Raw genomic sequence first — 13,039 nt, 5'->3', positions numbered from 1 at the left:
TTGGTTGATTAATACCTATTTCAGGGAGTAACTTTCCAAGCATGAATGCAAAGGCACAGAGTGCACAGGAGAAAACTGATTTGACTACACAAAAAATTTAAGACATTCGGCCAGGTGTGGTGGCTCATGCCTGTAATCCCAATGCTTTGGGAAGTCAAGGCAGGAGGATCACTGGAGGCCAGAAGTTCAAGACCAGACTGAGCAACATACTGAGCCTCAGTCTCTACAAAAAAAGGTATTTAAAAATTAGTTGGGCACGGTGGCATGGGCCTGTAGTCCCAGCTCCTCAGGAGGCTGACGCAGGAAGCTCACTTGAGTCCAGGAGATTGAGGCTGCAGCAAGCTGTTACTATGTCACTGTACATCAGCACTGGATAACACAGCAAGACCCAGTTTAAAAAAAAAAAAAAAAAAAAAAACACACACACACTCACACAAAAGAGAACTTGGAAAAAAAACATTTCCAACATATAACCAATGCGTTGATATCCTCAATTAATTGAGGGGAAAAAAACTTTCACGAGTTAGGGAAAAAGCCTTTTAACAAATAATAGGCACTCCCACCTATCCAACTGCCAGACAGCCTTGTCCTGGGGCTGCCTATGGTGGCCCGAGAAACTTCTCTCAAGCAAGCCTTGGCCCATTTGCTCTCAATATTAGTTGTGCACCAAAAGTTCACCAGGTTTGCTCAAAAAACACATATGTCATTTGAACTTGTTACTATAACTACATTATTTAGCAAGCTATTATGACACGAACTGATAATACAGGAGGTGAAAAATAGTGTCACTGGTTATCTATGAAAATGTGGTTGAATGCTTTGGAGAGCCTCAAAGACAAGCAGCTAAAAAAAATGTTTTGGTTCAATCAACTACAGTGAAAATGCTAGAAAAAACCCATAAAAGTCCCAAATGATGTAGCAATCAGATTCTTTGAAAATACTGTATTTGCTCAACCCTAAGGTGAAAGTAGAAATTACAGGTGTACTTGGGGAAGGAAGACAACACCGGATCCTTGCAGCGAACTCAAACTCAAAGAGCAGGGCTGGCCCAACCCCTAAATGTTGCTGTACTTGAACCAAACACTAAAACGTTTATGTGACATTCATAACTTTAAAATAAAAAAATCCTGCTTAAATCAACTTCTACTAACCAACCAATCCTAATCCTGTCAAAGACTATTCAAGCTTCTAATTTAAATGTCAGCAGTCGTGAAACATTCATTCCCCTCTTAACTACAATGGTCAAGAATACAGTCCCTGGAGCAGGTGCTGGGCTCAAAGCCTGGCTATGCTACTTCTTTACTGTAGAATCCTTACCAAGTCACCTAACCCCTCAAGTCTGTATCAGTGGCAGTAAGCTAAGGATAATAACAATACTACGTCTCAGGGCACTGTAGGGATCGAATGACCTAATGCTACAGATACAAGATGATTAGCATCAGGCATGGCTCATGCTGTATGCTGGACAGGCGGTTACTATTGCTGCGTGATACTGGAATTTATCCTGAAGACAGAATCAGAGAGGTGAAAAAGTCTTACAGAGAAGGATGTTCACTCAACACATTATTTATAATTATAGGTTCTCAATAATAGGAATTTAGCATTAAGGTCCAACAGGCAATTTGATAAATTATAGTATATCTGTACAAAATAATAACTCTAGAGCTGCTAAATAGCATCTTTTTGAAAAACAGATAAGGATACAAGAAAATGCTCACAATATATTATGTGGAAAAAGCAGGTTACTAAACAGCCCACACAGTGCATCCTTTTTTTTGAGATGGAGTCTCATCCTGTGGTCCAGGCTGGAGCTCAGTGGCACAATCTCAGCTCACTGCAACCTCTGCCTCCGAGGTTCAAGTGATTCTCCTGCCTCACCCTCCCAAGTAGGTGGGACTACAGGCGTGTGCCACCATACCTAGCTAATTTTTGTATTTTTAGTAGAGATGGAGTTTCACCATGTTGGCCAGAATGGTCTCGATCTCTTGACCTTGTGATCCACCCGCTTCGGCCCCCCAAAGTGCTGGGATTACAGGCATAAGCCACCATACCTGGCCTCCTTATTTTTTTTTTTAAGGATGCATGTACATGGAAAATACAAGAATAAATCCAGAGATGTTGAAAGTAGTTACTTCTGCTAAGATTACAGATCCATACTATTATACTTTGTATTTTTCTACAGTTATTGTGTATTACTTTCATAATTAAAAATTCCTATTAAAAAGCAAACAGCTGAGAGTGGTTTCTTTGTAGATACTTACTCAACAAAAAACACTTGTCCATTCTCATCAGTTTCTTGTTCCCATCCATATGGCAAATCTGAAACACAAGAAAGACACGTCTACAGGTGCCAGGGGAAGTAAAGACTGTTCTCGGGTCAGGAAGGGGAGGAGCCCTCCAGGCCCCACGCCAAAGCCTGTCCCTCCCAGCCAACAGCTGTCACATCAACTGGCTTCGGTCACATGTTCCAATTGTGGCAGCTGCAGAAGGCCCATGATCCCACCTGGGCTCCACATTTTTGCCTCTTGCTTTGAAGAAAATATATTTTATGCCGGATCACTCTATAAACCTTACTGGTTGCACCAATCAATGGGAATTCTCCCTTGAATGAGCTCACAGAACACATCTACGTGCAGGGCAGGCACTCAACATCATTCATACGCTGACTTGTGATGCCTCGTATGATATTAGAAGGCACTGCCATTTTTTCTCCGGTGTACACATTGACGCTTCAACTAGACCCTAAACCTCTTAAGGGCAGGAACCTTCTCATATTTTTTTTTGAGATGGGGTCTCACTATGTTGTCCAGGCTCATCTCGAATTCCCGGGCACAAGTGATCCTCTCATCTCTGCCTCCGAAACTGCTGGTATCATAGGCACAAGTCACCTCGCCTGGCCCCTTCTTATACTTCTATTCCATGGATCAGACACTAGCTCAGAATCACCTAGAAGTCATAGTAATCTTTACGAAATTCCCAAATACTTACATATTTAATTCCATAGTATAGCCAAGAACAAATTTATAAACACTGCAACTAGAGGAAAACATCATACACTGTGAATCAAAGGCCTCAATTATTTTGATTGTGTTTTCTGTTGTTGTTTTTGCTATTTTTCAGACAGCATCTCACTCTGTCACTGAGGCTGGAGCGCAGTGGTATGATCTTGGCTCACTGAAACCTCCGCTCCTGGGTTTGAGAGTGTCCTGTTCCTCAGCCTCCAAAGTAGCTGGAATTACAGGCGCGCGCCGCCATGCCCAGCTAATTTTTGTATTTTTAGAAGAGATGCAGTTTCAACATATTGGCAAGGCTGGTCTCGAACTCCTGACCTCAGGTGATCCACCCGCCTCGGCCTCCCAAAGTGCTGGGATTACAGGCATGAGCCATCATGTCCGGCCATTTTGGTACTTTAAGACCAGTAAGAAATCATCCTCACTCCACCCTACGATCTCATCTTCTTCTGCCAAATCCCATAAGCTCCTCAGAGTGGGAGTCCGGTTCTCTACCAGAGAGCCCTCCCAAAAACACACCATAACCTGTCACCTCTCTGCCGGTGACATTTTCCCCATCTCCTTAATGCTTCAATCCAAGATCCTTTGACAACAACATACAAACCTCCTGCCACTCGTTTTCTTTTTCCAGTTTTTGGATGTTCCCACTGAGTCTTCTCCTCGGTGTGACTGTTGGGAAAAAAAAAAACAAAAATCCACAGTAATAAATAAAAATTAACTCTTCTAAAAAGTAATCAATTGTATTAAATTTTTTTCTCTTCCAGATAATACTCTCTCTTAAGAGCAGTAAAAACCGACATTCGGAGAAGGCATGGGCAGAATATAAATGTCACTGATTACATCAGGTCAGATTCCTCAAGTTAGAAGCAACAGCGGCCCTGTAGACATTTCCTGACAGCCTGCCTTTAGAAGCCAGATATAAGGAGGAAGTGAGGGAAGAAGAAGAAAGAGGACTGTGACCCCAGCTATGGGGTCAACTTTAGGAGGCTTGCTGAATCACTCAAAGTATCTAGAGGCAGTTGGGGGCGGTGGCTCACGCCGTAATCCCAGCACTTTGGGAGCCCCAAGGGAGCAAATCACGAGGTGAGGAGATCGAGACCATCCTGGTAAACATGGTGAAACCCCGACTCCACCAAAAATACAAAAATTAGGTGGGCACAGTGGCACACACCTGTAGTCTCAGCTACTTGGGAGGCTGAGGCAGGCGAATCGCCTGAACCAGGAAGGCAGAGGTTGCAGTGAGCCTAGATCACACTGCTGAGACACAGCAAGACTTTGTCTCAAAAAATAAATAAATAAATAAATAAATCTAAAGGCATTTTGCTCTGTATTTGTTTTAGTTTTATTCCAGGATGTAGTGACAAAATTCATAATATCTAATGTATATAATTTCTTAAAATGTTTATTTATTTGTATTTCTTTTTAAAGAATCAGGGTCTCACTATGTTGCGCAGGCTGGACTGGAACTCCTGGACTCAAGTGACCCTCCTATTTCAGCCTCTTGAGTGGCTGGGACTAGAAGCCCGTGCCACCTTGTCCAGCTAAAATGTTTATTCTTTCCGCAGATGTAACTTCAAAGTGTTTCATTAAGCACTGGTTCCTAACTGGTCCCAAGAGGTAGTTAAGAGATGGAGTAAGACAGCCCCACAAGTCACCTAGCTGTGCGCTGTGCACCTTTGGTCAAGGGACCCCAAGCCTTAATCTCCATTCCCTCATCCGCAAAATGGAAATAATGCTAGCTCTCATCTTGGCGGCTGCTATGTAAGAATATTGTATATCCAGGGTTTCGCATAGCACCAGGCATACAAAAAGCTCTGGGAAATGCAAGCTGTTACTGGGAACAAATCAGTTACATAAACTAGTCTGTTTTTTGCGTCAAACTTAACATTTCATCTCAGAGCACCACCCAAAGTTATAATTAAAATAGTAGGCCAATAACTAGAAACACGTGTCACCGGGTAATAAGGAATCCAGGAAAACATACAATTACTTCATCAGGGAAAAAGCCAGGTGCTACAGGAGGCATGCAAAGGGTAGGCTGGGTTCCCTAAAAGTTTACCTACTCAAGCCAACACAGACGGTTATATTTTTAAATCAGCAACATCTAGGTGATGGGACATGAACATTCTTTCCCTGTCAATTACTTTAAAGAAAATAAATACAGAGAGCATGAATTTTCTAAAAAAATTCTACAACTTGCAAGCAAGGTCTTTTTATGAACTGCTGGCTTCCGCTCTGTCTTGACCAAGTCTTGGCAGCTGGGTCTCTGTCATGGTGCAGGAATGCCTCACTCAGCATGCTGAAGACTGAGCAACCTGTGTTAGCTGAGTGCAGGCCGTCTCCTCAGCGCTGCTGCCACCTCACAGAGCTGCTGAAAAGGCGAGACACGGGACACCTGTGACAGTGCTTGGAGAATGATTAAATCCTTGTACCAGCTACGGTATCAGTAGCAACGACAAACTCCTACTTTATACATCAACCACCATCCAATACCACTTGCGAAAAAAGCAGCTCTATGGCCGGGCGCTGTGACTCACGCCTGTAATCCCAGCACTTCGGGAGGGTAAGGCAGGCAGATCACCTGAGGTCGAGAGTCCACGATCAGCCCGACCAACATGGAGAAACCCTGTCTCTACTAAAAGTACAAAATTAGCCGGGTGTGGTGGCGCATGCCTGTAATCCCAGCTACTCGGTAGGCTGACGCAGGAGAATCGCTTGAACTCGGGAGGCAGAGGCTGCGGTGAGCTGAGACCACGCCATTGCACTCCAGCCTGGGCAACAACAGAAAACTCCATCTCAAAAAAAAAAAGCAGCTCTGTCTGGTAAGGATCGCCCACTCTCCGCTGGCACAGAGGGAATACTGGCATACCAACTCCTGCTTCTCCTTCAAAAGGGACGGGAACAGCAATCAGATGCAACAAGCATTGGCAACAACGCAAAACCTTCCTGCCCCTTGCACAGCTGTCTTACGCTTCTTCAAGAAAGTTAAGACATGGAGTTGCATTTTCCTTGCCTGCCATTAAAAGTAGTCTTCATGTCACAGGCACACATCAAACGCGCTTGAAGCATGGCTCCAAAAAACTCTACCCTCAAGAATCCACAAAGTGGCTGGGCGCGGTGGCTCACGCCTATAATCCCAGCATTTTGGGAGGCCGAGGCGGACGGATCACTTGAGGCTAGGATTTGAAGACAGCCTGGTCAACATGGCAAAAGCCCATCTCTACTAAAAATACAAAAATTAGACAGACATGGTAGCACATGCCTGTAATCGCAGCTACTTGAGTGGCTAAGGCATGAGAATTTCCTGAACCTGGGAGGTGGAGGTTGCAGTGAGCCAAAATCTCACCACTGCAGTCCAGCCTGGGTGAAAAAGCAAGACTCAATCTAAAAAAAAAAAAAAAAAAAAAAAAAAAATCCATGAAATGACCCTTAACAGTGGAAGCTGAGCCTTGACAGTAGGCAGGCTGGCACAGAAAGAGCCTCCCGGCCCTTTGTAGGTGAAGCTGGGCCCTCAGACACGTAGCCTCATGCCTGGCCCACAGCAGGTGCACAAATGTAAACACACAGAATGAATACTTTCCAAAGGAGCTACAAAACTCTTTCAGAATATTTATTTATTTATTCAGACAGACATTTAGAAAACAAAACAAACTCTGTCAACCTATGTTCTTGACTTTCACAGAACATGCCTAAACCAGGGTTTCTCGTCCTCACTGCTGGTGACACTTGAGGCTGAATCATTCTTTTTTTTTTTTTTTTTTTTGAGACACAGTCTCACTCTGTCGCCCAGGCTGGAGTACAGTGGTGCAATCTCAGCTCACTGCAACCTCTGCCTCCCAAGTTCAAGCAATTCTCCTGCCTCAGCCCGAGTAGCTAGGATTACAGGCACCTGCCACCACGCCTGGATCATTTTTGTATTTTTAGCAGAGATGGGGTTTCACCATGTTGGCCAGGCAGGTCTCGAACTCCTGACCTCAACTGATCCACCTGCCTCGGCGTCCCCAGGTGCTGGGATTCTAGGCATGAGCCACTGCACCCGGATCACATCATTCTCCGTTGTGGGGTTGTCTTGGGCACCACTGGCCTCTGCCCATCAGACGCCAATACCCCAGTCCCATAGTTGTGACAACAGAAAGCGTCTCCAGACACTGCCAACCAGCCCCTGCGGAACACAACCACCCCTGGGGAAGAACCCAGAACCAGCTGAAGCGGAGACAGTAATTTGGTCGTGAAGATTCGGGAGCCTGACTGCCCGTGTCCTGGGTCTCCCATTTGCCAACCACTCTGCCCTTGAAGAAGTCATTTAATCCCATGCCTCAGTTTCCTCATCCGTTTAGATGGGGACAATAACAGCACCTACTTCTTGGGGTTATAGAGTTAACACAGGAAGAACTAAGAACTGCACCTTTCAGCAGAAGACTTATTTTTCATAAATATAAAAAATAATTAAAAGGTGTTCTTTTTAATTATAACCTTAAATGACTTTTTAATGAAGAGAAAATTAGAACACATGTCCCCTAAGTGTTCTCCCATTCTCCTTTAAATAAAAGCCAACTTTGATTTTTTATGTTTTCAATAAGCTTGCCATTTAAAGAGATAATTAATAGTAATCTAAACTTAAACCAAAGGATTCAAAATTAAGTGAACATCATATTACATGAATACCGCACTTCCACGTATGGGGTGTTTTCTATTACTTTTTTTTTTTTTTTAGACAAGGTCTCCTTCTGTGGCCCAGGCTAGAGTACAGTGACCCAACCACACCCCACTGCAGCCTCGAGTTTCCGGGCTCAAGCAATCCTCCCACCTTGGCCTCCCACCATGTCCCGCCTACAGTGTGTGTGTCTGTGTTCTGAACACAGTGGAAGCTCACAGGGAGATCTAGAGTTGACGGTAAGGACAGCCAGCCCTGTGGAGGCAGGAGACATTGAGGCCTGTGACTGCCAAAAGGCCTGAGCTTCATGAGGAGGACAGGGAAGGGCAAACAAGGACAGCTCTGACACTGAGACCTTGTCCCTCCCTCCCCATCGCCCACGAAGGGGCTGCTCTGAGACTGTCAGGGGAGAGGGGTAGAAGAAAGGCCCACCAGCACTCTCAGGTCTCTGGTCTCCCCCGACCCCATCCCTGGGAGCCCAGCCTGGTGGGCTTTGGAGCCGTAAGACGTGTGTGCCTTTGAGACATACAAGTGAACCATGGGGCAGGTGGGAAAGCAGGAGAGGCAAACAGCAGCCACACAAGACCAGGCTCCACCAGACCCCGAGGTCTCAGTGGGAGCTACAGCCTCTATCCCTGGCTGTGGCCCTGCTACACGAGGGGAAACAACATGGAAAAGAAATGACTCAAAGAGCAGCCTCCTAGAAAGCACATCCGCAAAGTCTCCCCAAACCCAAGAGAAAAACAGGTGTCACTTCCAGAGTCAGGAATGAAAAGGGGTTGGAACCAGCGCAAAAATTTAAAAAGAAAAGGGCCAGGATGTTCACAGATCAGGAGAGATCAAGGGAATGTGGGGTTGGGATGCATCAGAGGCATCCTAACCTAACACCCAAAGAACTTCAGCCTTTCAGCCCTGACACCCAGAGAACTGAGGGCTGGCAGGGATGAAGAGAAGGTCCAGAGAGATGAGTCCTCCAGCTGGGAACCAGCCAAGCTCTGGCATCTCAGCTGGTGTAAACAATAAATAGCTAATGCATGCGGGGCTGAATACCTAGGTGATGGGTTGACAGGTGCAGCAAGTCACCATGGTACATGTTTACTTATGTAACAAACCTGCACATCCTGCATATGTATCCCAGAATTTTAAATTAAAATTAAAAAAAAAAAAAGTAAGAGTCAGAGAAGCCAGCTTGAGACCTAAGACAGTAGTCGGGGGGCTGGAGGAAGGGCTTTTGGAAACCATGTATGCACCCGAGCGCCCTGGCCATGGGACCACAGGAAGAAAGCAGATGGGAACAAGGCCAAACAGCAGGAAGGCAGGCACAGGTGGCACGCAGGGCGAGCAGGAGCAAGGGAGCCCCAGGGCCCTAGCACCAGGATCCAGGGCACACCTGCAGGGAAGCAGAAGCACCTCTGTGGCTAAGTGGCAAAGGAGGACATGCCCCACAGAGCCAGAGGCAGAGGCGGGCTTAGGAAGCCGGAAGGGGGTCATGTGCATCTCTGTACTCTGGGGCCCAGTGCACCACCCACCCACCCATAGAAGCCTGCAGCTAACCTTCCTGAGATGATTCATGTACTCATCCTACAGGGATTCATCCTACAGCTTCTGGGTGCCAAGCACCGGGGACGCGCAGGCGAACAAGCTGCCCTCACCATGTCTGCAACCTGGGCAAGGGAGACAGGGCCAGCAAGGAGGAGCACACGGCCAAGGCTAAGCACGAAGAAGCAGAGAGACAAGGTGACCAGTACAAGGTTGAGGGGACACCCACAGTCAGGAAGCCTACATGTCTCTTGGGCAGGGACATGTAAGCTCGGCTCTGAAGGATGAAAAGGAGCCCTTCCCGACAGACGTACAGGTGAGAGGGACAGTAAGTGCCCGCTCAGGAGCTTGCCTCGACCCCTGCAAAGGCTAATGGAGCTCTGCTGCTGCTGGAAAAGGCCCTTTAATTCCCAAGAGCCAGAAATTCTTCCTGAAGTCACAAGCCGAATGCCACTCTCTGGCTCTGCTAACAGAGCCCAAGCTTCTCCACAAGGCACAGAACTCCTTGAACTGGGTCCTCCCTTCCCTGACTTAACCTTCACATTCCTGGACCCTCACAAAGAACACAGGCCCCTGGACAGGCCATGCAGGCGGCCTCTCCTCTCACTGTTCCCTCTACCTGGACTGCCCTCCTGCCCCACCCACTTCTACTTGTGCTCAAAACACCGCTCTGGGCTTGGTACAGAGCCTCAGGCCTGTGATTCCAGAGCTTCAGGAGGGAGGCTGGCTTGAGTTCAGGAGTTCAAACCAGCCTGGGCAACATGGTGAGACCCCATTTCCACAAAACATGTAATCATTAACTGGGTGTGGAGGCACACACCTGTGGTCCCACGTACCCAAGAGGCTGAGGCGGGAGGATCGCTTGAGCCCAGGAAGTCAAGGTTACTGTGAGTGTGCCAACTATATTTCCTCACATTCCCCCCCAATACCTACACACACCTCATGCCAGACATGCTGCTTCCTGGTATACACACTGCGTGGGGACGCTCCTACACATGTCACTGTGCCCTAATAAGACTGGGTCCTAAGGATGACAACTGGCTTTTATTTGCCTCGGTATAAGCAGTGCCAGCAAAAGGCCTGGCACATAATACCTCTGTGTGTCTTGAATGAACTCATCAGAACTTTGTTTTTCTTCTACCTTGCCACCAAAGGCAGCAGTGGTTCACATCCTTGCATAAATTAGAATCACCTGGGAGGGAAGATGTTTACAACCTACCAAGCGAGAGGGGAGAGGCCAAACCAATTAAATCAGGAACTCTGGGCTGGCGCAGTGGCTCCTGTCTGTAATCACAACACTGTGGGAGGCCGAGGTGGGCAGATCACTTGAGGCCAGGAGTTGGAGACCAGCCTGGCCAACAGGGCGAAATTAGCCAGGCGTGGTGGTGGGCACCTGTAATCCCAGCTACTCGGGAGGCTGAGACACGAGAATCACTTGAACTTGGCATTCAGAGGTTGCAGTGAGCCGGGATCGCACCACTGCACTCCAGTCTGGGCGTGGAGCGAGACTCTGTCTTAAAAAAAAAAAAAAAAAAAAAAAACCGAAAAACAAACAAAAAAACCCTCTGGAAGTGGGGCCCAGAAAAAGCCACTTACAAAAAGTTTCCCAGGTGCTGAAAATCAGATTTACATCCATGTTTCTCAAATCCAGGTGATATTCCACCTCACCCGGAAAGCTTAAAAAACAGACTCCCAAAGTGGAGTCTGTTGCAGTAGGTTCTCTACGGAGACCCAAAACGTGTATTTAGGACATTCCCTAGGTGATTCTAAGGTGCTGATATAAGACGCACTGTCATATCTGAAGAGCAATCAGGAAAGACAGTTAAAGAACACTGAGTACCTACTGTGTGCTTTGTGCACAGTGCCTGAACTGACCCTCACATCAACCCATTTTACAGGTGAGAAGACCGAGATTAAACGTTCTTTCAATGGCCCAAGGTCACACAGTTCAAGATGAAGGCTCTGCTGTGGTTTCCAAAAGTTTCCCACGAAACGATAGTGAGGCTATCTAGGACTTCTGCTAAAAAAAACACTCCTGGCTGGGCGCAGTGGCTCACGCCTGTAATCTCAACAATTCTGGAGGCTGAGGCAGGTGGATTGCTTGAGCCCAGCAGTTCGAGACTAGCCTGGGCAACATGGTGCGACCCTAGTCTCTACAAATACTTAAATAAATAGTCGGGCATGGTAGTGCACGCCTGTAGTCCCAGCCACTCAGAAGGCTGAGATGAGAGGATTGCCTGAACCCGGTAGGTAGAGGCTGCAGTGGGCTATGATGGCACCACTGCACACCAGCCTGGGTGACAGAACAATACCGGTCTGGAGAAAATAAAACAAAACTCCTAGCCCTGCAACCCACAGCCTGCAGGAGGGAGCTGAGCACGTGCACTTTTTAAAATGTCTTTATTTTTTGGCGGGGATGAGGCCGCTTTGCCCTCGCCGCGCCGCGCAGTGCTGCATCCTGAACAGCAGAGGGCGCGCCGGGAAGCCGCCAGGTGACTCCCGCTGGACCCAGGGCCCACCAAGGGGGCCAGCCCCTCCTGGGAACCCTGGACCCTTGAAACCCTGAAGCTCCTTAAAAGTCACTTCCACTTTGCACCGCACTCGCTGCGCTGGAGCGCGCGCCCTCCCCGCGCTGGTGACGTCCGAGGGCATTGCAGGGTCCCAGGTGCGTCCGCGGCCCCACTGCGGCCCCCTTACTTGGCGTAGTAAACCCAGCCGTCCTTGGTGGTTCTCTCCTCCCAGCCCGGGGGCAGCTCGTCCTCACTGTCCGTGTCGTCCAGGCCCGCGTAGCGCAGCGCTGCCATGGCTGACTGTGGAAGCAACTGGCCCCCCAATCAACCGCTGCCAGGTCCCCTCGCCCAGGAACTCACTCCCGCTCCAAAAGAGACCCGCGCGCGTCGGGGCCCGACCGCTCACGCCTGCGCACTGCGCCCTCCAGGGGCCGCTCCGCCGACCACGAAGCTGAAATCCAGTCTCCGCAACATCGCGACTGCCGGCGTCAAAGGGGCAGGGCCTGGAGAGGAAGGCGGTGAAAGCGCCTAAGAGATCGCGCTGCCGCCGGGCTAGACAGCAAAACCGGAGAGCGCTCCGAGGCGCTGGAGATGGAGCGGAGCCTTGTCAGCCTCCCCGCAGCAGGGAAGGGGCGTGCGCATCCAGTTTCGGTCCAGGACTCCGCCCGTTGCTGGGCTACCCGTAATCACTTCCGCGTTGTTCTGGCCAATCCTGCAGGAGCTTGGCAATTGGATATGGGAAATGTAGTCCAGGCGGCGCCTGACTGGAAAGCGGCGCCCAGGGTGTCCTGGGTTTCTGTCTCTCCTTGCCTTGGGATCTCGTGAAAGTCCATGATCAGAAACCTTTCAGGACTTGCCAGCATTCGTGCTGAGTCACAAACTTTGTTTTACATATGAACACAATGTTAAAATATAACCTGGAAAACTTAAAACTGCTGATTCCTGATTTCCTGTTTTAGAGAAGGTTCTTCCAGCCAAAACAGGATGCTGTTCATAATAGAAACTGACGTTTACGGAGCACTTAATATGGGTTCCAGGCCAGAAATGCACAGACGTCTCATGTACCTGACACCTTTGTGTAGTGGGCACAACTCAGAAGGAGTAGCTAGGCCGGGCTCAGTGGCTCATGCCTGTAATCCAAACACTTTAGGAGGCTGAGGCAGGATGATCACTTGAGGTCAGGAGTTTGAGAACAGCCTGGGCAACATAGCAAGACCCCCGTCTCTACCAAAAATAATTATTTTTTTAGTTTGCGGGCATGGTGGTGCACATCTGTAGTCCCAGCTACTCAGTAAGGCTGAGGGGGGAGAATCACTTGAGCCCAA

General features: G+C 48.2%; 1 protein-coding gene across 2 annotated transcripts in view; it reads right to left on the bottom strand.

Annotated features, from left to right (window-relative positions):
- Nucleotides 1-12,369, bottom strand: part of WWOX (WW domain containing oxidoreductase) — a 1,118,448-nt gene extending 1,106,079 nt beyond the window's left edge. For both annotated transcript variants that reach the window (XM_033219092.1, XM_033219093.1), the window contains exons 1-3: nt 11,902-12,369; nt 3,616-3,680; nt 2,262-2,319 (exon numbers count right to left, since the gene is read on the bottom strand). In XM_033219092.1, the coding sequence (XP_033074983.1) occupies nt 2,262-2,319; nt 3,616-3,680; nt 11,902-12,008 (230 nt within the window). In that variant the 5' untranslated portion in view covers nt 12,009-12,369. The remainder of the gene's footprint in view (nt 1-2,261; nt 2,320-3,615; nt 3,681-11,901) is intronic.
- Nucleotides 12,370-13,039: the final 670 nt, after the last annotated feature.

Source organism: Trachypithecus francoisi, unplaced genomic scaffold (genome assembly GCF_009764315.1).
Source record: "Trachypithecus francoisi isolate TF-2019V2 unplaced genomic scaffold, Tfra_2.0 Lachesis_group10, whole genome shotgun sequence".
Taxonomy (NCBI): domain Eukaryota; kingdom Metazoa; phylum Chordata; class Mammalia; order Primates; family Cercopithecidae; genus Trachypithecus; species Trachypithecus francoisi.
This window is presented reverse-complemented; position numbering and strand designations above follow the sequence as displayed.